The following is a 27,962-nucleotide window of genomic DNA, read 5'->3' on the forward strand; positions in this document are numbered from 1 at the left end:
AGAGGAAGTTCGGGGCGGGGCCAGCGGTCGGGCGTTCCTGCGTCTGCGCGAAGATGGTGGAGGAAGAGAGTCTCCGCGTGGTTCGTTGCGGAGGCAGCGAGTTAAACTTTAGGAGAGCAGTGTTCTCTGCGGATTCTAAGTATGGGGGCGCCGCGCATTGTCAGCCGGGCTGAGGGGTGTGAGTGCCCGGAGGGCGGTGGGGGGAGAGAACTGTCAGGCGTATTCCGACTCGCCGCTGGCAGATCTGGGCTTCGTGGCGTGGACGCGCGTGCGGGAGATCCCCTGGCACGCCAGATCAATGGCACGCGAGAGGTCCCGTAGCTCTGCAGGCTGGGGTGCGCCCTGCCCTCCCTGCACAGTTTACCTGCGAGTGGATTGAGGGATCCAGTGGCACGTCCACGTGTGTAGAATCTGTTAGGACTGAGGCAGCTGGAAAATGGTCTAGACACGGATGATGTGTACGCTACTGCCATTGCAATATACCACGAGGACTTCCTTACTCCTTCGAACAGAATTATGTTTTGGAATGAGTAAAGTTAAAAATATTCCATTTTATCCACCGTCCCCACCCCCAACATCCAAAAAAGGCATATTGGCAAGCTTTTTGGAGTTTTGCCTGAAAACTGATGTTAGAGACAGAAACTTGATAAGACTTGGTCTCTTTCCTCTAGAATTCGGTGTAACTGGAACCATACTACCGCAGGGTTAAAAACCCGGTTCATACATTATGGGTCTTTGTAAATCTCTTAATCTCTGCCTCAGTTATCTCATCTGTAAAATGGGGATATATTTAGTAATCCATCTCATTTGGTTGTTGGGAGGATTAAATGCCTCAGTGTATAAACAGTACATACAATGCCTGGCATTTAATGGCTCAATATATCAGCTGTCATCATTGCTATATTGGTGGCATCATCTAGGAAGTGACACATTATAGTAAGAAAAAATTTTCAAGTCTCTTATAGGTAGAGTGACACTTGATAACCTTTTCTGTCTTGGAAGAGTAAAGATAATAGCATCTTATGAAAATTGGTATCGCCCCCCCCCACAATATCCTGCATATATGTGTGTATGGCAGGTAGCTGTTGGATGCATATATGACTGAAGGAGTTTTTATAAATTATCTTAGAGGCAACAACAACAAAAAAAATTGAATCCTTAGTCTTTATAAGTAAAGGAGGCTTTGTTGACATTCATCTTATGAATTGGGGGAAGAAACAGGCTTCAAGAGGTTGTAAAATTCTGCCACTTCAGACTCATATCCATGTATCCAATTTCCAGTCTACTGTTTCTACACCTTATTATAACAAGATCTGTTGTGTGTTTCATTTGCTAAGCCTGATGATTCTTTTTAAGTATTTGTCATCTGTATTATGTACAACAAGCTGAGATGACAAAAACTAAGATAATTCAAAAATTGATCCCACCTTCAAGGAGTTGACAGTCTGTAAGAAGGGAATACTTAGTAACAGACATTTCATACTGTGGCACTGTAGGAGGAGTTCATAAGAAGGAGAAATTGCTCCAGACTGAGAAGGATGGAGAATATTGCTGAGGAAATGACATCCTGAGAAGTTCTTGGTTGTTTGGTCCAAAGAGAATGTTTATTTTTTTTAATTCTGTAGATAAGGGGGCAGAAGTTGTAACATGATTGTGTTTCCTCAAGAATGTTAATCTGAAAACTGTGTAAAACTCTGAACAGGGGTCCTCCAACTACAGCCCGCAGAGGACATTTATCCCGCCTGCCAGGTTTTTTTGCCGCTGCTGCCTGTCCTGCTTAGCAGCCAACTCATCCTGGGCCCACAGTGCGCATGTGTGGAAAGTGCGCATGTGTGGAAACTTACTTTTCTTTCTTTTTTTTCCAGGTATATCTTTTGTGTCTCTGGAGATTTTGTTAAAGTTTATAGTACAGCCACAGAAGAATGTGTGCACATACTGCATGGGCACAGAAATCTGGTGACTGGAATCCAGCTCAACCCCAACAATCATCTCCAGGTGTCAAGCAGTTTATAATTGAATGTTTTAATATTGGCTTTGTTCTTGACAGAAAAATTTGAGTTGAATTTGGCTGGGAAACTTTCCAGATTATGAAGTAGTGAAATATTTGTTGATTTTATGATTCAGGGTATCTTTCACTTGTTTCTCATTTTTAAAATAGGATCATGGCCTAGAACTACATTGCCCATAGTGTATGCTGTGAACCATTTGTTCCACAGGATGTGGATAGGTGTTACTTGAGAAGGATGTTTCTGAAAGTCAGGCTTAGGCAAAGTTAAGTGGATTTATTGATTATAGGTCTTCTAGGGCCCCCTTATGTGCATTGTGAATATCCAAAATGGTATGTAGTATTTGGTGTTTCTCAAATTTACCTGACCTCTGAACCCTTTGGTTTCTGGAACACATTTTGGAAAATGTTGGCCAAAAGGCATTGATTTGGTAGATCTCTTCCTTTAAAGGTTGAGTCTTTTGAGGGTTAATGCAGATGTTAAAGCATCTAGATGAGAAGAAGGGCTTCTTTAGTTAGTGGAACCAGTTAATTTCAAGACAAATTTGGGGATTTAATTTAGTTCAGACCTCCCCACTTCCCCCACAAAGTAGGCCTTGCTTCTCGGAATTCAAGAATAATGAAATGGTCATTTAAATTCTGTTCTCAAGTTTCAGCAAAGCTACTAAAAATTTATCTCAACAATAGTTTGCTCTTGCTCTGGTTTTTAATCCTGAATTAGTCATAGCCAACTTGGAAGTTAGTAATTGGTGGATTTAATAATGGATTTGCATTGCATCATCACAAAGGAAGTAGGGCATAAAGTAGTAACACTGATCTTTTCTTTCCAAAATTAAAAGAGCTACTCATAAAAGTCAAAGTTAAGTAACTTTTCTGTAGAGTCCAAGCACAGATTTTTATCTTTGCTCTCCTATAAGAGTTTGCCAGAAGTTTATTGCTATGTGTAGCATTTGAATGTTTTTAATAACAAAAATATTCTGTTAAAATTGTAATTTATGAAGTCTATATTACTAAGTTGTATAGCAAAACAAAAAGCCATATACACATTGCATAAAAGATCTGTTTCAGGTGACTAAGTTAATAAGATTAGAGGGCAATGATTCTGTGGGTATTCATAGTGTTTGTGTATTAACCATTGTTTTGACCAGGCATCCTCAAACTATGGCCTGTGGGCCACATGCCACCCGCAGAGGACATTTATCCAGCCCTGCCTCCACTGCCTGTCCTGCTTAGCAGCCGACTTGTCCCTGGCCCACAGTGCACACTTTCCAACGGTCTGAGGGACAGTGAACTGGCCCCCTGTTTAAAAAGTTTGAGGACCCCTGGTTTTGACAGTGATTATATGTTTGACTTTTTATGTTTTACTAAACCATGTTTATGATTCTTATATGCATTGATTATGATGTATATTTTTTACTTAATATTATTCTTTGACTTGAATAGATAATATGGTCTTTTCTGAATCCATGTCCCTATTTGCAGAAATCTTAAAATTGCCACTTTCTTTAAAAAAACTTAAAATTCTTTATGAACATTATAAGCAAAATATTTTAACATAACAACAACAAAAAGAATCTAGTATATCCTTAGTAAAATTAAGTCCACTGGGACAAAAATAAACCTATGTGTTACTAAGGGCTTGTGCTACCAAAGTGTGGTCCACAGACCAGTGTCCTAAACCGTTGGTTACAGTCTGCAGTGAGATGAGCACAGAAATTGTCCCAAAACTTTATAGCAGTTGACATTTCCATAGCATCCAAGTGCATAATAATTTGTATTTTATGAAAGTGTTGGTCCTTGATGGATTGGAAATTTTTTTTTTTAAATAAGATATTGTCTAATCATTTGAGAAGCTCTCTTTTAATACCTGTGTAAAATGAAAGCAGTTCAGTTAATAAAAAGGGACTGAGCTCTAGGAGAAATAGCAACAAGTTCATGAGTGCTTTTCATAACTCAATACCTTACGATCTCCCTCTTCAAAATAGAAGGTTGACATTTTTCCCCTCCACTTTAGTTAAAACTTGAAATCAATGGATCTACCACTTCCACAGGCTGTGATAAGAGTATCTGTTTTGCAGAAGCAGTATAATGAAATGACTCCACCTGTTTAAGTTTAACTGCGAATTGATGAACCGAAAATGCCTTCTTATCAGCGCTTATCTATTCATTTGATATCTTAGTGTATTTGTGTTTTTTAATCAATTTTGTACTATTTTTACCCTTTTAGCTATATTCTTGTTCCTTTGATGGCACAATTAAACTCTGGGACTATGTAGATGGCATTTTGATAAAGGTATGTGTATTGTTCTTCAGTTTTCCTCATGTGAAACAAAATGGCAATATAATTTAATGGTAGACATATTGTTTCCTTCTATAAGGCCTCATCTTTAGACTTCCTAAACAAGTGAAATTCATACACCATTAATAAAAAGCTAAATTTGTAAAAATTTTATACTTTTAATATAAAATGACAAGTTAAAGAAACTGGGAAAAAATAATTACAAAATATATTATCCCGAATATACAAAAATATTCCCAAAAACCAATAAGGAAAAACGAATAGCCTAGTAGAAAAATTGGCATAGAGTAGAAATATATAAATTCACAGAGAAGGAAACACAGTAGCCAATAAATATGAAAAGAGACTTAACATCATTAATAATTAAAGAAATATAAACTAAAGCAAATGAGATAGCATTTTTCCCTATCAGTTTAGCCAGATTGCAGATTGAAAAAATCTAGTGATAGGTAAAGTGTACAGAAACAGGCACTTTTATACACAATCAATAAACCTGAAATTTTTGCTCCAGCAATCTCACCTATAAGAATCTGTCACTGGGGCTGGGCGCGATGGCTCATGCCTGTAATCCTAACACTCTGGGAGGCCAAGGCTGGAGGATCGCTCGAGGGCAGGAGTTCAAGACCAGCCTGAGTGAGACCCTGTCTCTACTAAAAATAGAAAGAAATTAGCTGGACAACTAAAAATATATAGAAAATATTAGCCAGGTATGGTGGCGCATGCCTGTAGTCCCAGCAACTCGGGAGGCCAAGGCTGAGGCTGAGGCAGAAGGCTTGCTTGAGCCCAGGAGTTTGAGGTTGCTTGTGAACTAGGCTGATGCCACGCCCAGGAGTTTGAGGTTGCTTGTGAACTAGGCTGATGCCACGCACAGCACTCTAGCCCAGACAACAGAGTGAGACTATCTCAAAAAAAAACAATCTGTCACTGAAATAATGGGGTGTCTATGTAGTCCTTAAAACGTTGTATATAATAGGGAGATAAGTAAACATAGCTTTGATGTCAGTTGAAATTGTGATACATTCGTTCAGTACAGTATTATACAGCCACTAAAAGAATCAGGGCTATATGTACCAAACTTGAAAGGCTGTTCAACAAATTACGTATTGGTTGTCTTCTGTAGGCCTGGTGTTCTCCTTATGTTGGGAATACAGCAGTGAACAAAATAGATAAAAATCCCTGCTCTCATAGATCTTATGTTATGCTGGGGAGAACAGACAATAGACAATATGGTATTTTTTATCTTTCAGACTTTCACAGTTGGATGTAAACTTCATGCCCTCTTTACTGTTAGCCGCCCTGAGGATTCTGTCTTTGTTATAATAAATAAAGAAAAACCAGGTATCGTATAATCGCCTTATTTTGTTTTTATATGGTATAGAGTGCCTCTTTTTGTTTTTCAGTTTCTCAGAATTTAACACTTGGTTTTAATCCGAGGCTAACAGCTTTTGGAGTTGGCATTTAAATTGCTTTTGTTGTTACTGTGTTCATTTGTGGAGGCTTTGTATCAGTTCTGAAATATGCAATAATATAAAATGGATTATTTTATATATGGTTGTAATAATAAACCACAGAGCTCAAATCTTAAAGCTATTTTACAAAGGTGGGGTAGAATTTGTCTTTCTACCGAACTTAAATCTATCATTCTTAAGCATCATTATCATTTTACCCATCATTGAACACTTCTGTTTATTGGTCTTGAGTCCCTACAGGAAATAGTGTAGAAAATAGGTTGATATTAAGAATCAGTAGTGTGACTAAATTATTGTCAATTAGATTTTTACTGTCTTTGGAACATTATTCCATCAAAACTGCCATGCATCAGCATTTTAGGAATTTCTGGAATATTGTCAATAATTACAAATAATAACATGAAGGATATATCCAAAGAAATTTTCTAATCCCAGAATTCAAGAATGCCACTGTACTTTGTGGTGTCCTCTATAAAACATAGTTGTATTCAGAGTTAAAAATGTAAAGCAGCTTTACAGTGGTTAGTGGGCAGTAAGCTAAACTGGTTCATGGTTTATTAGTTAAGTGAATCCTTTCCACCATGTTTTGTTTGTTTTGTTTTGTTTTGTTTTCCTGAAACAAATTTGTAAATTATTGCATATCATAGACTTAAGTATAGTAACTTTTGAATAGTCAAAACTGAAAACTAAATCTGTTTTTTAGCTAAAAGTCATTTAGTGCCAAGTCTTAATGAGTGATACTGTATTTATCAAGAATGTAACATTGGGCCAGCCATGGTGGCTCACTCCTGTAATCCTAGCTCTCTGGAAGGCCGAGACGGGCGGATTGCTCAAAGTCAGGAGTTCGAAACCAGCCTGAACAAGAGCAAGACTCCCGTCTCTACTATAAATAGAAAGAAATTAATCGGCCAACTAATATAAATAGAAAAACTTAGCCGGGCATGGTGGCACATGACTGTAGTCCCAGCTACTTGGGAGGCTGAGGCAGCAGGATTGCTTCAGCCCAGGAGTTTGAGGTTGCTGTGAGCTAGGCTGATGCATGCTAGCCTGGGCAACAAAGTGAGACTCTGTCTCAAAAAAAAAAAAAAAATAATAAGAATAGTTTCTTATGTGGCTCATAAGTCACTTCTAAAGGACATTTTAAAAAATGTTCTGGAAATAGCAACATTCTTCATTAGGTGTCTTCCCAGGTGACTACTTCAAAGATAGCATTGTTTCTGATATTTAAGATCTATTTTGTATATAAATATGTGGATCCTTGGTATCAGTCCACACGCCTACTAAAAATTCAGATTCCTAATCTCTCCAACTGGCAATTGATTCATTAGGTCTGGGATATAGTCTAGGAATCTACATTTTTAATATCTTCCCAGGTGATTCTGCTCATCACCCATATTTGGTAATCACCTCCTTTAATCACCCCATGATTCCTCAGGTGGAAGGGTAGTTACCGATAGCTGTAGCAAAACTTTTTATTCATGTTTGTAAGACCAGTGATTCTTAACACTGGCTGCACATAAGAATCACCCAAGGAATTTAAAAAATAAGATTCTCTGTAGTGGGGCCTAATTGTTTACTTAAAAATTCCCTAGTTGAGTCTAATGGGCAAGGCAGGGTAGAAAACTACTATAGTATGTATCATGGTCATTGGCCTTTTGGAGTTAACTGTGGAAACTTCAAATACCATAATCTAAATTGCATTCATAATGGGATCTAGTGTTACTCTTTAGTGCCTGGCACATCCTGGGTACCCAGCATGTAAAAATATGAATATCTATTACAGAAAAATGTCACTGTGGCTTGAAAAGATTCCTTCTGCTTAGCTGGCTTGCTTCCTACACCACTGGCCTCTCATACTCAAATATGAATACATACACACAGTCTCTCTCTTTCTTTGTCTGTGTCATCTGTGTTCCACAGCCCAAAACCAGAGTCTCTGATAGAACATTTTATAAATCATCTTGAAGTTACTTCTCTGGTTTAAAAACAAATTAATTTTTTATTTATACATTATTTTGGTGGTATCATTTCTTAAGTATATGTCATATAGTTCATTCAGCAGCTTATTGAGCACCTACAGAACAGACAGTAAGTCCCAACAGTAAGCTGACTAAGTCAGTTATGTGATACCATGAGAAGAAAGGTGTTCTAGAGAAAAATAAAGTAGGGAGGGAGGGACATAGACAACACTGGAGGAGTACATATTTAATAAGTGGTCAGGGAAGAAGAATAAGTGGTACAGCTGTACTGGGAAGGCATTTTCAAGCACTCCTGATGTGTTCACACAGTAGCAGAGAGGCTGGTTGGAATGAACCAAGGGAGAGTAGATTATATGTAGCCTTGTAGGCTATTTAAAGGACTTTTGCTTTTACTCTAAGTAAAAAAAGCTTTAGGGACTGGACACAATGGCTCATGCCTGTAATCCTAGCACTCTGGGAGGTGATATAGGAAGATCGCTAGAAGTCAGGAGTTCGAGACCAGCCTGAGCTATAGCAAGAACCCTTTCTCTTCAAAAAAAATAGAATGAATTAGCTGAACATGGTGGTGCTTGCCTATAGTACCAGCTACTCGGGAGACTGAGGCAGGAGGATTACTTGAGCCCAGGAGTTGGAGGTTGCAGTGAGCTATGATGCACTCTACTCTACTGCACTCTAGCCCAGGCAACAGAGTGACATTCTGTCTCCAAAAAAAAAAAAAAGCCTTAGGGAGAAATTTTTTTAAATGGATATAAAGAGAATAACTTGTCAATATTATAGAAAAGTAGATTTATCCTATGAATGTTGTAGCACATCCATAACAATTCTGAAAGCTCTCTGAGGTGGTTTGTTGCTTTTGACTACACAGTTCACCAGTATTCATATTTCATCTCTATATTGAAACTCAGGTTAGTACTTTGGAATATAGAATGCACCAGTAAGACATGTTGATTTCACATGTACAAATATGAGTTGTAGAATTAGACTTCCATTTAAAACTTGTCTATTCAAAGCGTTCAACGTTAAGTACCTTTTGTTCAAAATAGGCTAGAATTATCTTGGCATCAGATTAATTCTGGAGTACCGATTAACAGTTTATATGAATAGGTGCACATGTTCACTTTCTCTAGAGAAGCTTTATATTAACATAGCTTCCTTTGGCTAGATATATTTCAGCTGGTTTCAGTGAAATTGCCAAAATCTTCAAGCCAAGAACTAGAAGCTAAGGAGCTATCCATTGTTTTGGATTATATAAACCAGTCACCCAAGTGCATTGCCTTTGGAAATGAGGTAAATTTTGTTTCGTTGGTTTTCTGTTTTGTACATAAAGTCTCTTTCCTATAATCTTTCCTTTGAGCATTATAGTGATTTGATACTGTCTTGAATTATTATATTTTTGTTAGTAACTAAGAAATCTATTTCATTGCCTTAGCATGTATTTATGGTATATATATTTTAGAGCCGTCTTTATTTTGCATATTCTCTACTATTGCTTTTGTAAACCCTCTAATTGTCCCTATGATATCAATGTTTTGGTATTATACTGTATTTCTTACGCTGTCCCATGTAAAAGCCACTCAAGTTATTTTATTTATTGAAGATACTTAAAATAACTTTTTCCAAACAGTTAGGATCAGAAGGCATTTTATCCTTTTTTTCTTACTTAACATTGCAGCATAAGTACATACTAAAATGTTGTTATAAATAATAATGGTGATGTTTGTACCTAATAATTACTTCATTATTTTAAAATCAAATTCCATCAAAACCCCCTGGACTTCACTATAATGGCATGTTTCTTTAGCCTTAATTTTTGTGACATTATTTTGGTGTTCTAAAAAGGGTTAATATCTCAGAGTAAACTTTTAAATTATTATTAAATCAGCATTGTTTGGCATCATTAGTTATCAATTAAATACAAATTAAAACCACAGCGAGATAGCATCTCACATCCACTAGAACAGCTAATGTTGGCAAGATAAAGAGCAAAGTTAAATAAATCCCTTCACCCAGCAATTCTACTCCTACATAGAGAAATGAAAACATGACCACTAAATATGTATGAGAATGATTGCTCATAATGACTCCAGAAGGTAAATAACTCAAATATTCATCAGCAATAGAATAAACAAATTGTGAAATGTATTCATTCAGCGGAGTGCTGCTCAGCATTAAAAAGGAATTAATGATACATATAAGAGCATGGATGAACCAAAAGAGTGATGCTGAGCCAAAGAAGCCAAACACAAAAGAGTGTCTGTTGCATCGTTCCACTGAGGTGAAATTCTACAACAGACAGGGAAAAAAGCTGTGGTGATAGAAATGGATAGTTGTTGGTGGGCATGGGGACATTGAAGAATGATTGTAAAGAGGAAGGAGGGAACATTTCTGAGGTGAAGGAAATGTGGATGTGTGTTAAGTGTACAGGTATGTCAAACACTGCATTTTTGTATGTAAATTATTCCATATGGGAAGAAATTTAAATCATTATACTTAAAGCTAGAGAGTCTGGTTTTGGAATTTAGGACCTAAGCTCATCTTTTAATTTTTTATCATCATCTTAAAAGTAGCATTATTCTTTCTACAACCAAAGCAGAGTATATCATTTTATATACTCTAAATCTGCCGAGCAAAATTATTGTTAGTGTTAATTTTTGTGATCTTCAAGAGTGTTGACTATTGTTGTGAATGCTACCCTCTCTTTGAAATACCAGGGAGAATATGTTGCTGCAGTGCGGGACTTTTACTTGTCTGTTTATTTTTTCAAAAAGAAAACAACATCAAGGTAAGAATTCTTTCTTGTTAGCTTTATTTCCTCAAGAGTTTGTTATAATTTTATTTCATCCTGTGATCCAAAGCTGTTTCTAGTTTCATTTATAAGACCTTGTGAGACCACAAGGTATAGAGGTATAGTTTTTAACCAACAATGGGTAGGGTGGTGGGAATGTTAGTCACGGAAACCTAGGGAGCTTTTTCCAGCCAGAAGCCCCTGTACACCTAAATTTTGGTCTGCATACTTAAAGTCAAAGTTGGAAATAATTTGAAAAGCCTTCACCAAGTTGATTCTCATTGCCATCTTATGGCTCTAGGAATGAATGTAGGCTTTGAGATACCAGAGTTTAAAATGAGTCAGATTTAGTCTGTTTGAACCCCAGTGCACCTCTACTTAACATATATTTAAAATGGAGATAAATCTACCTAATAGAGTTTTGTTTGTTTCTTGTTTGGGGGGTTTTTTTGACAGAGTCTCACTCAGTTGCCCTGGCTGGAGTACAGTGGTGCCATCATAGCTCACTGCAACCTCAAACTCCTGGTACACAAGCGATTCTCCTGCCTCAGCCTCCCAGGTTACTGGGACTATTGGTGCACACCACCACACCTGGCTAATTTTTTATTTTTGGAGGAATGAGGTCTCACTATTGCCCAGGATGGTTTTTAACTCCTGGCCTCAACTGATCTTCCGACTTTGGCTTTCCAAAGTCCTGGGATTGCAGGCATGAGCTACTACTCACAACCAATTTTTATCCTTTATTTGTTCCTTTAGATACCTTACGCAGTTGTCTCAGATATAATTTCTTAGACTTGTTTATCCCTCATTTATCCCTCTTAGATTCAATGAGAAATTTGAACAAGCTTTGTCCAGGCCAAAAAAATCACTAAAAGGACGTCTTTTCTTTACTTAAATGTCAGTGGCTTCCATAGACAAATTATTTTGAGAGAATATTAGTCACATGAACTTTATATTGTATATTAATATATGTTTACAAAACAGAAGCCTTGGTTCTTGATCAAAATTTTCTTTTAAAAAATATCCTACGTTTATATTCATTGAATTCTGAAATCTCTCCAATTTTGTTTGATAAGGCTGGGAACTCCCTTTTACTTAACTACATCACCACTTAGCAGGAGACTTAAAGGAAATGTTTTTCTCCTAGGTTTACTTTGTCATCATCAAGAAATAAGAAGCATTCTAAGAACAATTTCACATGTGTAGCATGTCACCCAAAGGAAGACTGCATTGCATCTGGTCACATGGATGGCAAAATTCGTCTTTGGTCAGTTAACTCATTAAGAGCATGGTGATCATTTCTATGCTATTTATGTTAGTCCTGCAGAATAGGACTATCTCTGAATCCAAGAAAATATCCTACCTTTCTTTTCATTTTGTACTTACTGTTTTAGGATTACTAACCTTAAGCTTGTAGGGGGAGTGAAACATTTTACGTTACTTATAAGCATTTTATTAAAGAGAACTTTTTTTGTCAACGTTTATCCAAAAAGGAAAGAGTGACAATAGTGAATATCTGGGAGGGTACCATAAATGGTATATTATCTGTAGAAGTGACTGGTTAGAAATAGAAAATGTATTTTTTGTGCTTTAAGACCAGTAAGCTTGACATTATGATTTGTTGTGTTTGGCATATGTTCATTACATTTGACATGCCATTATTTTCGTAACTTACACCTACTCAATTTAAGAGTTTTGTTTTTCTCCAATAGGAGGAATTTCAATGATGACAAGAAATACACATACACATGTTTACATTGGCACCATGATATGGTTATGGATTTGGCTTTTTCAGTCACAGGTAAGCACAGTTTTAATAATTAAAATGAACTTTTGAAGTATATGAATCAATCATTTTAATTCTCTGTATTTATAGTTTGAAAGATTTAAAATTGTAAGGGCTAAACCAGCTGTAAACACTTGTATATCACCCCTGTGTTTTAGATTTGCTTAGCATAATACTATATACTTTAGGTTTCAAAGCCCTTCACAGTTCTAAAGTATACATTTGAAATAAAGTCTCTGTTATTAACATAAAGAACATATTTATATAATATTACTTTTTAAAATGTATGTCTGCATAGCTAAGTATGTAGCTATAATTTATCAGCTACAAATAATTATGCAAGGGCTTTATATCCATTATCTGATTTAATCCTTGACCCTAGGAGATAGGGATCATTAGCATCATCTGACAGGTAAAGGAAGTGGAGTTTGGAGTTGGTAACCAACGGGCCTAACATCGTATGGCTAGTAATGGGATTTGGACCTAGGTCTGATTTAAAAGCCATCGATTTGAACTGTTAGATTGCCTCATTCAACATTCACTATTTTAAATTAATTCAGATCTTTGTTTCATTTAAGCTACATGAGAGTGTAGCTCTAGTGAGTAAAAATACCTTCTTGAAAAATAAGAACGTCTACAACAGAAGTGCGAAGTATGTTTTGTCTTTGGTTACTTTTAGTGCCCTCACACTCATGTGGTGAAAGTTATTTATGTCAGCATATTGTGACCGGTTCTGTAAGAAGGTTGCTAGGTGCTAGAGAAGATTATGTGCCAGGAAAATGAGAATTCAGGAAAATGAGTTTCTTTCCATAGGTCTTCTTGGAGACTGACAGGACAAGTCTTAGATGGTACCATGTTCTGTGAGTCCCTAGAAGGTTACGTGGGTTTACTCTCTGATGCCACAGGAAATAGGAGGCATCTTAAGCTTACTTATGCTTTGGGTTTGGGGAACAATGATTAGTTTAGTTGTGACACACTGGAATTGAGACTATAAAACAGGAATGAAAATAAATTAACTGGACCCTACAGATTTAAAATGCAGGTTGTTTGTTTGTCTTCTCCACCCTCTTTCCCAAACCACACCCCAGAAATGCTAGTGAGTGGTGTGCATGTGTACACAAGTATGTATGTGTTCCAGGCAATGTCTTTATTTTCTTGTAACCTAAGATCATTTCTTTACTCTTCCTCATCAATTTCTCTTCCTCTGCTATGGCCCCTTTCCAAAGCAGGGCAAAGACTGACTGGTATTTATTGTCACTGTGACTTCTCTGTTTTGTTGCTCTTACCCATCTTGTCTACCTTCTCTCACAGTAGTTAGCAGTCACAGCTTTCTGTAGCGGTCTTATATGCCCTTTAGCCCTGGGTCATTTGGGTTTGGCCCTTTTAGGTAGGGATTGGGAAAGAAGAAATAGACCAGTGGGCTCTCAAAGAAAGGACAAGGAAGAATATAGAGCACTGCTACCCTGAGCCAGGGCTTTAGCGTAGGAGGTAATGTGGGTGATCTTGCCTACCATAGAGTTGAATTCTTGATTTTATATTTCAAGTAGTGTGAATATTTGTAAATGAGAAGCATGTAGTTGTCAGTGAAATGTCAGTATTGATGCCGTATAAGAGTTAATAAAAGAAGAAAAAATGTAGTTGGCTAAGTAAAGGAAATACCAGTTTTATTTGTTTTTGAAAACTATTTTATAATTTGCAAATATGAACCTTATACATAGTACTTTATACATATGTAATATGTATATCAGATTAAGCTTGTTTTATCTGTATACATCACAGTTTTAGATACATTTAGTCTTCTGTTTAGCCAGATTTTATCAGTTTGCGACTTCACAAAATTTGGAGGAAACACTGCTACAAACCAGTGATCTTTAAACTACAGTCTTTTTAGATTATAAAAAAATTAAAAATGATTATTTGTTGGACCGCTTTTGGCAAAACAGTCTGAAACAGTGTCCTAAGAAATCTTTGTTTAATTGGTCATGAAGATACTCTCTTACAGGTTGGTTTGTTTTTTGTTAAATTTAAATGGTCACATGTGGCTGGTGGCTGCCATATTAGACAGTGCAGCTATAGATCAATTTTTTTTCACACGTCACCTGATTTATTGTGGTAAAAGGGTAAGGTGATTGCACAGGGCAAAGATGTGGGAAACAGAAATATTGTACACTAGACATCAAAAAGTGATAGTGAAAAGAAAGTCTCAAGTATCACATATCCTAAAAGGAAAACAGACTGTATTCCAACTTTGGAAAATTAATCCAGAAGGATAGGAAAAGAGTTTAAGTAATCACAGTTTAACATGAAAATGCATTTTTATAGTATTAAGTATTTTAATCTGTAATTGTAATAAATGTCTCTCTATTTTGAGGGTCTTTTTTAATTTATCTCTGATATTTTTCACTAGGTTTATCCCCAAGTATATGATGGTCTTATGATTCTGTTGTTAACAATATTTCTTATTGTATATTCTAACTGACTTGATAATATTTAAAAATAAAATTGATTTTTTTTGTATATATCTCATATATGCAGCTGCCCAGCAAATCTCAGTTATTCCAAGAGTTTATCTCTAAACTTTTTCGTCTGTGCCTTGATGTAGTCATGCTGTTGGTGAACACTGAAATAATTATTTCTTTCTTTCAGATCCTTAACCCTTTCTTATCTCATTTTGGTGCACTGGGACATCCAGTTAATGTTGAGTAAATACGACAATGTTGTTCTTAATCACAGGGAAAGATTTTTATATTTTGCCTTGTAGTATGATGTTTCCTTATAAGTTTTCTCTGAATAGCCTAGATGAGATTTAAAAGGTCCCATCGATTACTGGTTTCTGAGAGTTATTATCATGGAAGGGGGTAGAATTCTGTCATTTACTTTTTCTGCAGCTATTCAGATAATCATGATTTTTCCTTTTATTCTGTAAATGAAGTTAATTATGTTGGTTTATTTTGCAGCTGTTAAAATAATCTTCCTGCAATAAACTCTGCAATGACATGTTATCCTTTTAATATTTTGTTGGATTCAATTTGCTAATATTTTGCTTGTGAATTTTCATCTGTCATGAAGTTGGCTTATAATTTTTTTCTTACAGTGTACTAGTTTTGGTAGAGTAGCATGATGGTCTTGTGAAACAAGTTAGGAAGTGTTCTCTTTTGGTTACATGGAAGAGTATAGAATTCTTTTTTAAATGTCTGGAAAAATTTATCAGTGAAGCCATCTGGGCCTAGAAGATGTTTGTTTCATCCAGCTTTTCTAGTTGCTGACAGAAGTGTTGGTCAGCAACAAACTTGCCAGGCTTCACTGGAAAGGAAAATTCATGAATCAGTGATCATTTGCCTGGAGAGTATATTAAAAGATATGAAAAGACTATTTTGTATATTTTTAAAAAGAGTTTATTTCTCTAATGTGGTAGGAAAAAATTAAATGTTAATTATATTTTTCTATTTTTTTTCCACAAAACACTGTCCTTTCAAATTCTTTGGGTGAATGTGAAGGCAACAGCCTGCTGAGTGGCGGTCGTGAATCTGTACTTGTAGAGTGGCGCGATGCAGCAGAGAAGAATAAGGAATTTCTCCCCCGTTTAGGAGCTACTATTGAACATATCTCAGTCTCACCTGCAGGCGATTTATTCTGTACTTCTCACTCTGATAATAGTAAGTCTAAATTTTTTATTGTGAGGAAAACATAATTTGTATAATACCATATATCACTTAGCATCTGCAGGAAATGGAAACAAAGAGACCTAAAACTAATTGAGTAGTATAACTCTTGACAAGCTTTGTTTTCTTCCATTTCTCCTCTTTTCTTCACCCCTCTTTCATGTGCCACCAGAATCCAACGATTTCAAAATTGTTTTTATGAAAGTGGAGGTCTAAGTGTATTTGGTTATTGTTGTGCCACTGACATTTTCAAAGCCCTTTAGTATGGGGTGATATGGGGAAGTAAAAGGAAGGTTTGGAAGTGAGCATTCATGCTTTCACAAATATAGTGACATTTTCAAAAGCATGGTGTGATACTCTTTTGTTATAAGCATTATCTCAGTGTGGGAGTCCTGTGGATTCTGATAGAAATAGAGGCAGTCTCTTCCTGCCAAACTTTGCTCATGTTGTTACTACTTAGCCTGGACCAGGTTCTCTTTGTAAATCTGCTTCCATTTCCTTCAAAAAAGACCATAACTATGAGTAACACGTTAGTATGGCATGACTTATTTCAAAGTTAAACTGTCTTTTTTTAGATATTCTCTCTCTCTGTCTCTCTTGCAGCTGTTAAAATAATCTCTCCTTCCTGCAATAAACTCTGCAATGACATGTTTTCCTTTTAACATTTTTGTCTCTGTCTGTCTGTCTCTCTCTCTCTCTCTCTCTCTCTCTCTCTCTCTCTCTCTACATATATATATATATAGTTTCTGAATTAACATTTAAAATGTATTTGTAGGCACAACTAACTGTTGAAACTTAAAAGATTCTAACAGAAAAGCCCTCATTCCTAATGCCTAGCTTTTCAACTAAATTACAAAATATAGTCTTGATTTTCTAATAACACTCCAAGTTAATTAAACTTACTGGGTGGGTAGTTTTCTATTCTGGCATATTTCAAAATGATATAAATTCAGGTGACTTCTTCACTTTGATGTTCTGACCTATTTATGTTTAAATGTTTATTTTTTTACCCACAGAGATAATAGTGATTCAACGAAACCTGGAGGCATCTGCAGTCATTCAAGGCCTAGTGAAAGGTATTGCAGAACACAGTGGATTTGGGATCCACACACATTTTAAAAGTGAATTTTTCTCTGATTTCAGCTATGGTTTGTCACTTCTTTTGCAGATAGGAGTATCTTCACTGGTTTGATGGTTGATCCAAGAACTAAAGCTTTGGTTTTGAATGGAAAACCTGGCCACTTGCAGTTTTATTCTCTCCAGAGTGATAAGCAGTTATACAATGTAAGACTGTATCCATTAACTAGCTGAAAACCAGTGAAGTTCTTTACCACTGGGTTCAAGTAATTTATTTGGTAGCTTCTAAAACAGGATCTTGTGTCTGTGTTTTCTTGACCACAGTCAACATTATCTGTGGTTACTTAGTTCAGTTGTTTTGAGCATTATTCTAAGGAGGCCACAGTTACAGATTACAGATAAACTAGTTGGCGCACATATACTTGCTCTCTTTCTGTCTCATTTTGTTTCAGAATGCACTCCAATTAGCTGTCCCACACATCTGTGCCTTTTGAATCATGGGGATAAGGAAACAAGAATATGTGGATTGACAGTGCAAATCTGTGTCTATGTTATGATGGAACAGTATCATATTCTTATATTGAAGATAAAATCTTCAGTGTAGATTAAAGAGAAATGCTTCTTATAATCCTGATAAATGCAATCCAGTCCAGATGTTCCACTTTTTTCTTATGCCTCTAGATTCCTATCATAACAAATGTAACACCTTATCTTTTTCTCTCCATGTCCTTTTAAACCATTCAAAGAGAGAAAGCTTATAATCTTTAAACACTCACATTGTGTATAATTCCTTTAAATTGTAGCCACTTAGTACACTTAGTATGAGACATTTTATTTACTTAGTAAATAGGGAAAGAAAAAGGATTTTTAAAAACAACCATAAATAAAATGCTAGCTGATTTATGTTTCTTATCTTTGTTCACTTCTGAAGATTATAGGTTTATCTCTGCTCTCCTCGTTTCTAGTGATGTGGAGTCTAGCCTTGAGATTTTCTGTAAAGCCATTTGTTCTTAGAAAAAAGAAAAAGCACTACTTAAATTAACAGTTCTGTTGTATCGTAATGGTTGTTAGTCATCACTAATATTCAAGGTCATTGAAAAATAATTACCACCAAATTAGTACTATATAATGCATTCTCATTTTTAATGGCGATTTTGGGGTCCATAGTAACAATTAGGTAATTTTTACTTTTGTCTAAAAATCCATAGATACTAGAAGTTGTTTTAGATGTAGTTAGTTATCATTCCTTGAATGCTTTGACATTGTATTTACATTAATAAACATTTTGGATTTTTTTTAACCCCTCAGTTAGATATTATACAGCAAGAATATATCAATGATTATGGTCTAATCCAAATTGAACTAACGAAGGCTGCATTTGGCTGCTTCGGTAACTGGCTCGCAACAGTGGAACAACGGCAAGAAAAGGAAGCTGAGCTTGAATTGCAAATGAAACTGTGGCTATTTAGTAAGAAAACACAAGGGTAATACTACCTGTACAGTCACTTCTTAATTTCAAAGTATACAATACTTGACTTCCTATTTTATGTCTTTAAGATGTTTCATTTTATGAGTTTTAGATTCAGGGATGGGGGAGGTATTATTCTTCTAATAAAATTTTTAATTAATCTTTCTGCTCTGGGAAGGCATTGGTATACTCTAGGTCAGCAGTCACCAATCTTCTTGACACCAGGGACTGGTTTCATGGAAGACTTTTTTTCCATGGACCAGGAGATGGTATTGGTTTTGGGATGATCCAAGCACATTACATTTATTGTGCAGTCAAACCTCTCTTCTAATGATAATCTGTATTTGCAGCCACTCCCCAGCACTAGCATCACCCCCTCAGCTCCACCTTGGATCATTAGGCATTAGATTCTCATAAAGAGCTGGGAACCTAGATTCATTGCTGGCAAAGTTTATAGTAGGGCTCCTGCTCCTATGAGAATCAAATGCCTCACTGATCTGACAGGAGGCGGAGCTTATGCAGAGATGCCAGCAATGGGGACTGGCTGTAAATACATGAAGCTTCTCTTGCTCACCTGCTACTCACCTCCTGCTGTATGGCCTGGTTCATAACAGGCTACGGACCCAATACCAGTCTGTGGCCTGGGGGTTGAGGACTGCAGCTCTAGGTCATAGTGTCATCTCATTGCATAAATGAAGAAACATGGAATCCAGGAGATGAATTCGAACATTGACTTGCTCTCCCATTAATGTCATAAAGTAAAAGCGTAGGCAGAGGTGTAGTGTAATATAGCAAGGGTATTACAATTAAATAAGGAACCCACTGGTTTCTCCTACCATGGCTGTAGTAACCATTTATCAAGTCTCTGCTGTGTGCCAAGAACTAGGCTTAGTGCTTTCATACCCATTGTCTTATTAATCTTCAAAAGAACCCTGTAGGGTAAGCCTGTTGTCCACATTTTACAGGGGAGGAAACAGGCCAAGAGAGATTAAGTGATTGTCCCTAGTCACCCCTCTTATAACCTATGCTTTTGTAAAACCAGGACACTGTGCTGTCCTGGTGTTCTTTTAACAGCACAGTGCTAACAGAAGTTATCTTTCATTCACAGTACTGCCCTTTTAAGCTGTAAACAAGCTTTGAGAAGTAGTTTTGGTGAGAGAATAGTAAATAATGACCCAGGCAGTTTGAATAAATAGTCTTCTTTCTGTATTTTCTTGCCACAAGTGAGGCTTTTCACAGCCATTCCATTTTTGCTTATTTTCAAAGCTCATCTAAGTTCTGTAGTCACACAAGGACACAGGTCATGTATGAGAACTCTTTGCATCCTGTGACCATTAGAATTAGAGCACTCAATTGTTTGTCATTCTAGTTGATAATCTATTAGTTGCCCATTCTTCAAGATGATATTATAAAATGTACAATATGTAAGAAATTCTTAAACTCGTGTGACAGTATTTGTCCTGATGTAAGAATAAATTTCTGGTTTTCTTCCTACTAGGTTTATTCTTAACACAAAGATTAACATGCCACATGAAGATCACATTACAGCTCTCTGTTTCTGCAATGCAGAGAAATCTGAACAACCTACCTTGGTTACAGCTAGTAAAGACGGCCACTTCAAAGTGTGGATATTAACAGATGATTCTGATATATACAGTAAGTTAATTAAATATAATATGTTTAAAATACACAATTTTAAAAATTGGTAATATTTATCTCATGACTTGCATCCATTCTAGGAAGACATTTTCTACCCTGTTAAATTCTACAGGATATTGCTTAATTTTAATAGATTTAAGAGATTACATTTTCATGCCCTTTTTCCCAAATCTGTACTTTTTAAATGGCATTCTTGGTTAATCATGTGCTGATAATTCTAGGTTTTGAGTATATAGTAAAAAGGGCTTTTGCCAATAGTCTTTCATTGCTCCACTAGAGGGAGGTCAAGTTCTCTAGGAAGGGGCATAAACTTGAAACCAGTCAATATTTTGTAGCAGTTCTAACTTAAAGAAGCTGTGAGGAGGGGTTTTTTGTTTTTTGTCTTTGTTTCTAAATCCTTACTGCTTATACTGTCCCTTTACAGCAGTGTCCCCTTATCTGCAAAGGATTCATTCCAAAAACCCAAAGAGATGGCTGAAACCACAGATAATACTAAGTCCTGTATATACTATGTTGTTTCCCCTACACACATACCTATGTTAAAGTTTAATTTATAAATTAGGCATGGTAAGAGGTTAACAACAATAACTAATAATAAAATAGAATAACTACAGCAGTCAACTGTAATAAAAGTTATGTGAATATGTGGGGTGTGTGTGTGTCTCTCTCTCAGAATATCTTATTGTACTCTACTCACCTATTTCCAGACCACGTTTGACCCCCAATTGAAACTTCAAAAAGCAAAACCCTGTGGGTAAGGGGAGACTACTGTACTCTTATCCAACATTTATACCATTTCTAAAAGTTGTGGTTTGTATTTCCACAGAAAAAGCTGTTGGCTGGACATGTGACTTTGTGGGTAGTTATCACAAATATCAAGCTACTAACTGTTGTTTCTCTGAAGACGGCTCTTTACTAGCAGTTAGTTTTGAGGAAATAGTTACAATATGGGATTCTGCAACATGGGAACTTAGATGTACATTTTGTCAACGAGCTGGTAAAATAAGGTAGGTAAATCATTTGGGAAGTATTTAGTACTTTTTTTTATTTATTTAAACAAATCTTTAAACTTTTGTTATCATTTTTACTTTCTCCAAAGGTAGCCAATAGGTCAGTGGGACAAGCAGCTAATCAAAATGCTAGGAAGCTAAAAATTCTGAGTACACAAACTTATGTGCTGACATTTCCAAAATCAGGATTAACATTTATTTATTGGCCTACAGATTTTTTCTTTGTAATAAATATTTTCATAGTTGTGCTACATAATAATAGAAGCTATACATAAGCCTCAGTAGATCCAAACCATTCTTATTTTCTGTGCATTCCCATAAAGACTAGATCGTGCTCAGGCCTCATTGTTTCTGAGAAGGGCAGGGGAAAATAACAGCAATGTCTTCAAGTGTTGCTTCAGGTGACTGGATGTAAGGACAAAATGGCAGGTAGCTAACGAAATTGTTTCTCATTCTCAAAACAATCTGGTTGTGAATTTACTTTGTGAAACTTTCTTTACGACTCAGATTGCAAGTTTTTCTCTGCTAGGTAAAGACCATAAAATAAGGGTTTTGTTAAATGATTTTGTAAATTGTACATACATTTTCTCTGTTTTGTGTTAATTGGTAGACCATACAACAGAATTGGTCATCAGACCTGTTTTCTGAAAGAAATAGAATAGCTAAATAAACCTTTCCTTTTGTATTTCTTAGTCCCTTTTTTCTTCAGTATAATTATGAACAAAACATGTCTGTTTTAAAATCTGCATTGCATAAAACTAATGTAGTGCCTGGAAACCTGCAGTCCTGTGTAACTAGACGTGCTAGAAGTGACTATTGCTAACTTCCTTATGGTTTAATCTAGGCACCTTTGCTTTGGAAGATTGACATGTTCGAAGTATCTACTTGGTGCTACTGAAAATGGCATTCTTTGCTGTTGGAATCTGCTCAGTTGTGCATGTAAGATGTTTTTTTGGTCTAAAGTGATTTGGCAAAACACACAGGAAGTTGACATTGAACTTTAGCATTATAGGGCTTAGGGGTCATATCTTCAGTTCTGTGCCCAGAGAATATATAATTTTTTCACATGACATAGCACTATATTTGGAGTACTAGGCATGTAATAGACATTAGTTATAAACTGCTTAATTGTAGGTAAGTCAGCTTCCATTACCCTAGCCTTTTTCCGCTGCTTTTGGTGTATATGACTTTCTGGTGCCCTCAGTAATCTCCATCCTCAACAATTTGAAGAACATTTCGCTAATTTACAATACATATTAACCTCTGTACCCCTGACAGCTTAAAATTTGAATGTAGCCTTCCATAGTCCTTCTAACAAGTGTGAGTTTAGTGGCATTTTACTCATTTGAGTGTGTGTTTGGAAAGCATGGTAGTTGCTTGGTAATGAACGTTACGTGATGACTTGTTTTTATATTCTCTAGTAACTCTGGTTAACAGTTTGCCCATGTTTAGCAGCAGAAAAAAAGCACCGCACATAAATTTCAGTGAATAATAAGCTTTTCATAATGTGTAGAAGGAGTATTGAAGTTCTGCTTTGTTTTTCTGCTTCCTGCCCCTCACTTAAGTGCAGCCTCCACAGATAATTTCATGAGTTAGAAGCATAAAATCCCTCTTTCTAAGAATAATAGATTGATTGTCACAATAAAGATCAGGAATACCCACTGTAAATAACAAGTTTGAAAAAGCTTTTGGTAAATCTCTTCCTAGAAGTGAATCAATTTTTTTCCCCCCAGTGGAGTGGAGTGCAAAATTAAATGTTAGAGTTATGGAACCGGATCCTAATTCAGAGAACATTGCTGCCGTCTCTCAGTCCTCAGTGGGTTCAGACTGTAAGTATGAACCATACTTTGATAGCAAGAGAAGATCTGTTACCTAAATTTTCTTTTTAATATAATTCAAGTCAAGCTTGCCTTCAAGTCTGATGTCCATTTGAAGCCATTTTGCCTGAGACACTGCCCTGTCTTTCTTGCCCAAGGCCTCGTTATTGTGTAAATTCATAGTTCATGCTTAGTTCTGAGAGCTCCAAGACATTATTTTCCTACAGGCCAATTCCTACTAAGTCTTCAAAATCCAATAGAGATTTCACCTCTTGGAAGCATTCCCAACTCTCCCAAGAAGCTTTAATTAGTCATCCTCTATGCCCTTAAAGCAATTTCTACATATTTCTTTTCTAGTACATAAGACAAAATATTACTGTAATATTTTGGTGTTTATCATCTGCAGTAGGCCCTGGTCTCTGGAGCAGGGATTCTTCTTTCTTTTTTTCATCTTCATAGTCCTCTTTCCTAACCTGCTTGGCACATAGTAGGCACCCATTAGATCCTTGTTGAATCAAAGCTTAAAACTGTCATGACCTGGGCTATTTACTCAATGGGATGAGTCCCAGGATTAGTGTGATCTGCCAGTCTGAGGCTAGAACTAACCTTTGTAGGCAAAACGTTATTGTCTCCTTGTTTTTTCCCTCTAGTGTTTATATTTAAACCTAGTGAGCCAAGGCCATTGTATATTCAAAAGAATATCTCTAGAGAGGAAGTCCAGTGGGGAGTGTTTGTTCCACGAGATGTCCCCGAATCATTCACCTCAGAAGCTTACCAGTGGCTGAACAGATCCCAGTTTTACTTCCTAACAAAATCACAGGTAACTGCCCCCCTCCCAAGAAACGCAATCCCTTTATACATGTAATTTTAGAGAATAATAGCCCATGACTATTGGTGTGAGTTTGTTTCTGGGTGAAATAGTTTCATGAAAGGATTATTTCTCAAAAGAAATTGTCTAAGAGGCTCAATAGAGCAGTTTTACTGGTGTACTATATTATTACCACTTTAGTTAGCCCATATCTTTGAAGTTCTTTAAGTATTGCTTGCATTAAGTATGTAACAACAAGAACGAAGACAACTACATTTTAAATTATATTTATTAGGATGGTTCATTTATTTTAAATTTTAGTGTTTGATGTGAATTAAAAGAAAATTTTGACTTAAGTTTGATATGTCGGTTGTATTTTATTTCATTACCAGTTCTTAAATATCTTTCAGAATGTGATTTTGTAATGGTCATAGTAGTTATTAAGTTTTAAATCATTTATTCCTTTTCTGTGGTCAGATATATATAACAAAATGAAAATTTGACCTTCCTATTGTTTAACACCTTGTAGCATCTTATTTAGATCTGTGCTCTATAATTTATCTTTTATATCATTAATTGATTTGTCTTTTCAGAGTTTATTGACATTCAGTACAAAGTCTCCAGAAGAAAAACTCACTCCAACAAGCAAACAGGTAAGTTTTAGCTTTCACAGTACAGGCTGTATTGCCTCCCTAAAAAGATATGGTTGTGTTTTAGAACTCATTTATGAGAAAAGTGTTTCACATGGCCCTAAAACAGAATTTAAAACCATATGCTTATAAACTGATGTGCCTCTTTTGAAGTTATTAATATAATGCTCTTTAAAATTGTTGTAATTTACATTATCAGTAATATATGCTTGCGATTCAAAAAGTCAGATAGTTCTACAAGGTTCTCCAAGAAAAGCTTCTACAACACCACTATCATACAAACAGTCACTCTCAACTCTTAGCTGAAGCTTTTAATTTAATTCTGTATCTCTAAGAAACGTGTTTACATTTTTAATTGTGGCTTTTTCAGATTTAGGTATTATCTGTTAGCTCTGATCTATTGAAGCTGAAATTTTAGCTTGTTTTTTACACTACCACTCCCTGCATGTACACAACACATACTTCCTCTACTTGTCTCCCAATTTTCTCCATATAGATAAATCTTAAATTAGTTAGATCAGTATTCATTGTCATAGTCATGTGGTAAAACACAGATTGTTTTTCCTCTCTGTGACCAACTTTTTGTTTTCTCTGAAGTTAATGATTGCCTTCTTTTTCCATTTGCTTAGGTTTCTATTTACTTCTTACCTAATTCAATCCCAGACTCTACCCAAGTTGTATAAGTCTTCTCAATATTTTTAGGCACATTAGGCATCCATTCAAGTTATGAAGAAAGATTTCCAAAAGCCTTGTGACTTGCTTCAGTCTGGACTAGTTACTCTGTAAGGATGCACGGTAGTCATCGAGGATCTATATTCACCGTCATTCTGGAGATTTGTTTCACCTTGACTGTGTTGGATCCCATAGTTTTCCTCTTTTCTTTGGTCACTCCCTAGCTTTGGTGAAGCACACTCTCTTAGTGCATCAGAGGTAAATTTAAGACCTTACATGTTTCAAAATGTTTTTATTCTCTCCCACTTGATTGTGTATTATGGAGGTGTAAGTTGAAAATCACTTTCTCTTAGAACTTTGAAGGTTCTCTTGCTTTATAGCTTCTGGTATTACTAGAAGTCTACTACCACTCCTATTCTTGATCTTTTGTCTATAATTTGACTTATTTTCTTCTGAAAACTCATTGAATTCATTCAGCAATTTTTTTACTGATCATTTGCTATATGCCAGGGACTATTCTAGTTAGTTGGGATACATTAGTGAGCAAAATAGTGAAGTCTCTAAACTTGTGGTGTCTGCAGTCTACAGGAAGACATAAACAGTAAACACAAACATTAAGTAAAATATGAAGCATTTTAGAAGGTAATAATTATGGTGGGGTGGGGGATAGAGGAAAAGGGGGTATGGGGTGCAGCTTGCAATTGTAAATGGGAAAGTCTAGGTAGGCCTTATGGAAAAGACTTTGATTTTCCGTCTGAGTGAAATGTAGGGCCCTTTGGAGGGTTTTGAGTAGAGGACTAAGGAGGAATTAATTCCTTTCCCCACCCTTATTTTCTCTGCTCTTTTTCTACAACTCCTCTTATTTGAGGTTTGACCTTCTAGAATGATGCTCTAATTTTCTTTGTTTTTGGTTTTGTTTTGTTTTTTGTCTGTTTTCTTTTTCTTTTCCGGGAGATTCGCTCATCTTTATCATCTTTTTTTCTCTTACATGGTCTGTTTCTATCATATTTTTGTTCTCAATCTGTTTTGGTCACTGCATTTCCTTTTAGAGGTTTTCATCAGTCTGATGATTCTTGGCAGTCCATTCTGATTTAAAAGTAGGCAGAAAGCCATTTGGAAGTTCTCTGCCTGTGTGAAACTTGCCCTCTGGCCTTCACTATCTGAGCTATTTTATTGAGAAAATCTCCAATACCATTACAGTTGATCCTTGAAAAACATGGGGGTTAGGGGCACTGACCCACACACACACACACACACACACAGTTGAAATCTGCTTATAACTTTTGACCCCCCCCCCAAAACCTTAACTACTAATAACTTACTGTTGCCCCAAAGCAGTTCCTCCTTTTTACTGAAATTCCCTTTATCTTAAATTCTTATAGCTGCTAGCAGAAGAAAGTCTTCCAACAACCCCATTTTATTTCATATTGGGAAAGCACAGGCAGCAGCAGGGTTTTTCACCCTGCTGGAAAACCAGCAGGTTTTTAAATGAAACTTCAAAGAATGAACTGGTACAACTACCCTTAACAGAAAACATACCTGCAATTAATGAGGTAAGCAATTATTAAAGTAAACCATGTGAAACAGATTAAATGCATTTAAAGCACCTTAGGTTGGAGTTTTTATGCAATCTCTAACAGATAACATTTAACTAATCCTTTGTATAATATAAAACTTTTCATGCCCAAACTAAATAGCGTAATTTATAATTTAGGATTATTTTGGCTTAGACCTGGGGTGCCCAGGGAGGGGTGGTTGTTGGCAGAAATAAGGAAGGTATAAATATGTTTTTCTTTGGTTTGGTTTTTCTGTGGGGAAAGCTTTTTCATGTTTGACTCTTGACATTTACAATAAAAGTTACTCAGTAAGAACACTGAAGGAACAGACGGTGCCAAGGATAATCTTTTTATCCTTGCAATCCTGTTTTTCTGTTTTTACTCTAGCTTCTTCACACTCCAGCCCATGTACTGCCACCCGCTTCTTTCCTGTGCTCCATGTTTGTAAATTCATTGCTGCTGTCCAGAGAGACTGAGAGGTAAAGCAGTTCTTTAAATCCGTTTAGATACTCTGTTTGGGGAAACACAATACTTTGTGTTATCCTTTATTAGAGTATTCTACTGTATTTCTCTTTATTTCATAAGCTTTAAAATGTAGTTAAAGGATATAGGATTATTAAGTCAAGTAAAATACATTGAAAATGAATCTCAGAAAAGAGATCGTTTGTGTGTGTGTGTGTGTGTGTGTGTGTGTGTGTGTGTGTGTGTGTTTTAAAAATTTGGTATATAATTTATAATTACACCATTATAAATTCACCTGCATTTTATAATAACCCATAATTTTTAAAGTGTTTTAAATAAGAGTCTTCATTTACTTTTGTTCATTTGATTGTATTTCTACATAGATGTCTTACATTAGAAAGTTATTGTTTAGAAATATGTTTTAATGATACTTATTTTTTATCCTGTTATTAAAGTGCTAAAGAAATTCCTGAAGACATAGATATGGAAGAAGAAAAAGAAAGTGATGACTCAGATGAAGAAAATGATTTTAGTGAAAAGGTTCAGGATACAAATGACCCAGATTTAGGAGAAGACATTATACATCAGTTGTCAAAAGCTGAAGAAAAGGAACTGAGAAAATTCAGGAAAGTGGACTACAGCTGGATGGCTTCTCTTTAGGCCCTGGAGATAGGGGAGGGTTCTTGCACCTTATGTTTTTTATTGTATGTTAATACTCCAGAAACATCTATTTTAATGTTATTTCTGTTCTTAAAATAAAAAATATTGTCAGGCTTTACTTTTTTAAAAAACTGGTAG

At 35.9% G+C, this 27,962-nt stretch overlaps 1 protein-coding gene across 1 annotated transcript; it reads left to right on the forward strand.

Annotated features, from left to right (window-relative positions):
* Positions 1-27,942, forward strand: WDR75 (WD repeat domain 75). Its single transcript, XM_012776854.3, has 21 exons — positions 1-139; positions 1,866-1,995; positions 4,233-4,298; positions 5,552-5,642; positions 8,915-9,039; positions 10,464-10,534; positions 11,685-11,804; positions 12,250-12,338; positions 15,821-15,979; positions 17,002-17,061; positions 17,154-17,269; positions 18,371-18,546; positions 20,029-20,186; positions 21,016-21,196; positions 22,044-22,138; positions 22,933-23,028; positions 23,667-23,836; positions 24,418-24,477; positions 26,529-26,699; positions 27,090-27,181; positions 27,620-27,942. The coding sequence occupies exons 1-21, from the start codon at positions 54-56 to the stop codon at positions 27,822-27,824; spliced, it is 2,517 nt and encodes an 838-aa protein (XP_012632308.1). The 5' UTR covers positions 1-53; the 3' UTR covers positions 27,825-27,942.
* Positions 27,943-27,962: the final 20 nt, after the last annotated feature.

This window comes from Microcebus murinus, chromosome 8 (genome assembly GCF_040939455.1).
Source record: "Microcebus murinus isolate Inina chromosome 8, M.murinus_Inina_mat1.0, whole genome shotgun sequence".
NCBI lineage: Eukaryota > Metazoa > Chordata > Mammalia > Primates > Cheirogaleidae > Microcebus > Microcebus murinus.